The sequence below is a fragment of the Acanthamoeba castellanii genome, assembly GCF_000313135.1.
Source record: "Acanthamoeba castellanii str. Neff unplaced genomic scaffold scf7180000084752, whole genome shotgun sequence".
NCBI classification, from domain to species: Eukaryota; Discosea; order Longamoebia; family Acanthamoebidae; genus Acanthamoeba; species Acanthamoeba castellanii.
In genome coordinates this window covers 41849-44044 of record NW_004457657.1, presented here as the reverse complement: position 1 = coordinate 44044, position 2196 = coordinate 41849, and the positions used below count along the sequence as shown (strand labels likewise).

The 2196-nt window shown below is 62.1% G+C and overlaps 2 protein-coding genes across 2 annotated transcripts in view; both read left to right on the top strand.

Moving 5' to 3' along the window:
• Positions 1-8: 8 nt before the first annotated feature.
• Positions 9-869, top strand: ACA1_196070 (regulator of chromosome condensation (RCC1) repeat domain containing protein; the record flags this gene model as incomplete). The annotated part of the gene is made up of 4 exons (XM_004353231.1): positions 9-71; positions 132-353; positions 464-694; positions 726-869. 4 exons carry the CDS (start codon positions 9-11, stop codon positions 867-869), a joined length of 660 nt encoding a protein of 219 aa, XP_004353283.1.
• A 666-nt stretch (positions 870-1535) lies between these two features.
• Positions 1536-2196, top strand: part of ACA1_195960 (RFX DNA-binding domain containing protein) — a gene marked incomplete at both ends in the record, with an annotated part of 1482 nt that continues 821 nt past the window's right edge. The window contains 2 exons of the mRNA XM_004353230.1: positions 1536-1651; positions 1763-2155. Of these exons, the coding sequence (XP_004353282.1) occupies positions 1536-1651; positions 1763-2155 (509 nt within the window). The remainder of the gene's footprint in view (positions 1652-1762; positions 2156-2196) is intronic.

Sequence of the window (2196 nt, the reverse complement as noted above, 5' to 3'; positions counted from 1 at the left end):
GGCCGACCATGATCGAGGCGCTGGCCGACCGTCGGATCGTGTCAATGGCCTGCGGCAGCGCCAACACACTGGTGCTCGATGATGAGGGCCGTGTTTTCTTCTTCGGCCTCGACTACTCCGAATTCCCCAAGTTCACCGAGGGCCAGGCCCGCTTCGTGCTCCTCCCCACTGCGCTCGCGCTCGGCCTCGCCGAGGAGATCACAGAGGTGCGGGCGGGCGAGGGACACTGCCTGTTGCTGACGAGAGAGGGCAAGCTGCTCGCCTTCGGCCTGGGCAAGAACGGACGACTTGGACTGGGCGACGAGACCGACCGCCTCACCCCCACCGCCGTCACCTTTCCCAGCGATGGCACCGTGCGCGGTACCACCACCTTCGCTCTTCACGCGTGTCGTGTGGCCGTGTCTATCTACGCATTTGTCGTTCATTTGGGCATGAGTGTTGCCTGCACACACATGACTGACAGACAAGCGTGGAAATAGACATCGCGTGCGGTGCCAAGCATGGACTGGCTCTGGTGGACGTGCCGGGCGAGGGTCCGCGCCTCTACGCCTTTGGGAGCGGCGACCAGGGCCAGCTCGCCAACGGTCATCGGCAGGACCGCGCCAGCCCGACCGCCACCACGACCTCGCTGCCGGCCCTCCTGCACCAGCACATCGCCCCGGCCGCCATATCCGCTGGCAAGGCCCACTCACTCGTCCTTCTATGAGCTCAACCCTCGAGTCCAGCGACCGTCGTCAACACCGGTAGAAGCCGCTGCTTCATCACCTACTACGCCGCTGGTCAAGGTGCGAGTCAGTCGCGCCCATTCGTTCGCTCTATTTTGGCGTCCTTCTTCTTCCTCTCTGTCGATTTTCCACCCGTCGCCATGATCATCATTACCTCTTGCTTTAGCTAACCCCGTACCTCGTGTGTGGCTACATAGAAGGCCAACGCGACGTCGCAGCGTTGTCGCGCGAAGAGACTCCGTCTCTGTTGTGCCAAAGGGTGGGCCGTGTGTTCCTTCGTTCTCCGCCGGTTCGATCAGCTCGCACGGCGTGCGGCCACGGTGTCTCTGCCGTCGAAAAGCCGATGACGCCAACCAGTCGGCTCGCGAAATTTCGGACTCGCTCTGGCCTGATTGACAGGCGAAGCCAACGAAATTCGATGGATCGCAAGAGGGCAAGCCGCAGAAAGAACGGGTACAGTATCGAAATACGCGAAATCTCTACCGATTCGACGCACGCCAGGCTGCGCGGGCCGTACTATGCCCGGTTTCCTCCCGGTATGTTAGCCCACGCCAAATTAACTGCAACCGCCACTCGTTTCCGCGCACGTGACGACCCGTGACATGCCGCGAGATAGCTGCGCACTGCTTTAAGTACCGCCACCGCAGTCGAGTCTTTCTCACTCGTCACCTTCACCCACCACCACCAGAGCACTCCACCACCCCACGGATAGCGGCCCCCACTCCACCACCCGCTTCATCCGGCCAACGCACTCCTGGGCACCACCACCATCTCCACCGTTTTCACCATATCCACCACCATACACGCAAAATGGAAGGCTCCGCGCTTCACCTCGAGAACCGAACCCAGGTCATAGTTTGGTACCGTTACTCGGTCTTCTCCTTCAACTGTCGCTTTCTTTCTTCGCTCTTTGTTCTCTTCCCCACGTCGCGTTTCGTTGTTCGCCCGAACCTTCGCTTTCGCTTTCGTTCTTCTCCGCGAGAGAGCCCAAAGCTGACGTGTTTTTTTCTTCGCTCTTCCGCTCAATCTAAAAACAGGCTGCGCGAGAACTACAAGCATGCCACCACCACCTCGGTGAGCAAGAGGAGCGTGTTCGCGCACTACCTCGAGGCCTGCAAGAGGCAGAGCGTGGCCACTCCCATTTCGCACACCTACTTCGGCAAGCTGGTGCGCAAGGCCTTCCCCGACGTGAGGTGCAATCGCAAGGGTCCCCGCGGCTCGGCCCAGCAGCACTACCGCCTCATCCGCGCCGACGGCGGCGATGCCGACGAGTTCCTCAGCGCCCACTTTGGCGACGAGCTCGAGGCCGAAGAAGCGGCCGAGGAGGAGTACCGGGCCAAGCGCGCCAAGCGCAGCAGCAGCAAGAAGAAGACCACGCGGCCGCGCTCCGCAAGAACGGCGTCTCGACGTCGACCGCCGGCCGCGTCCGCGTCCGCGCTGCCGCCACGGCCGCCGCTTCGACCATCAGCCG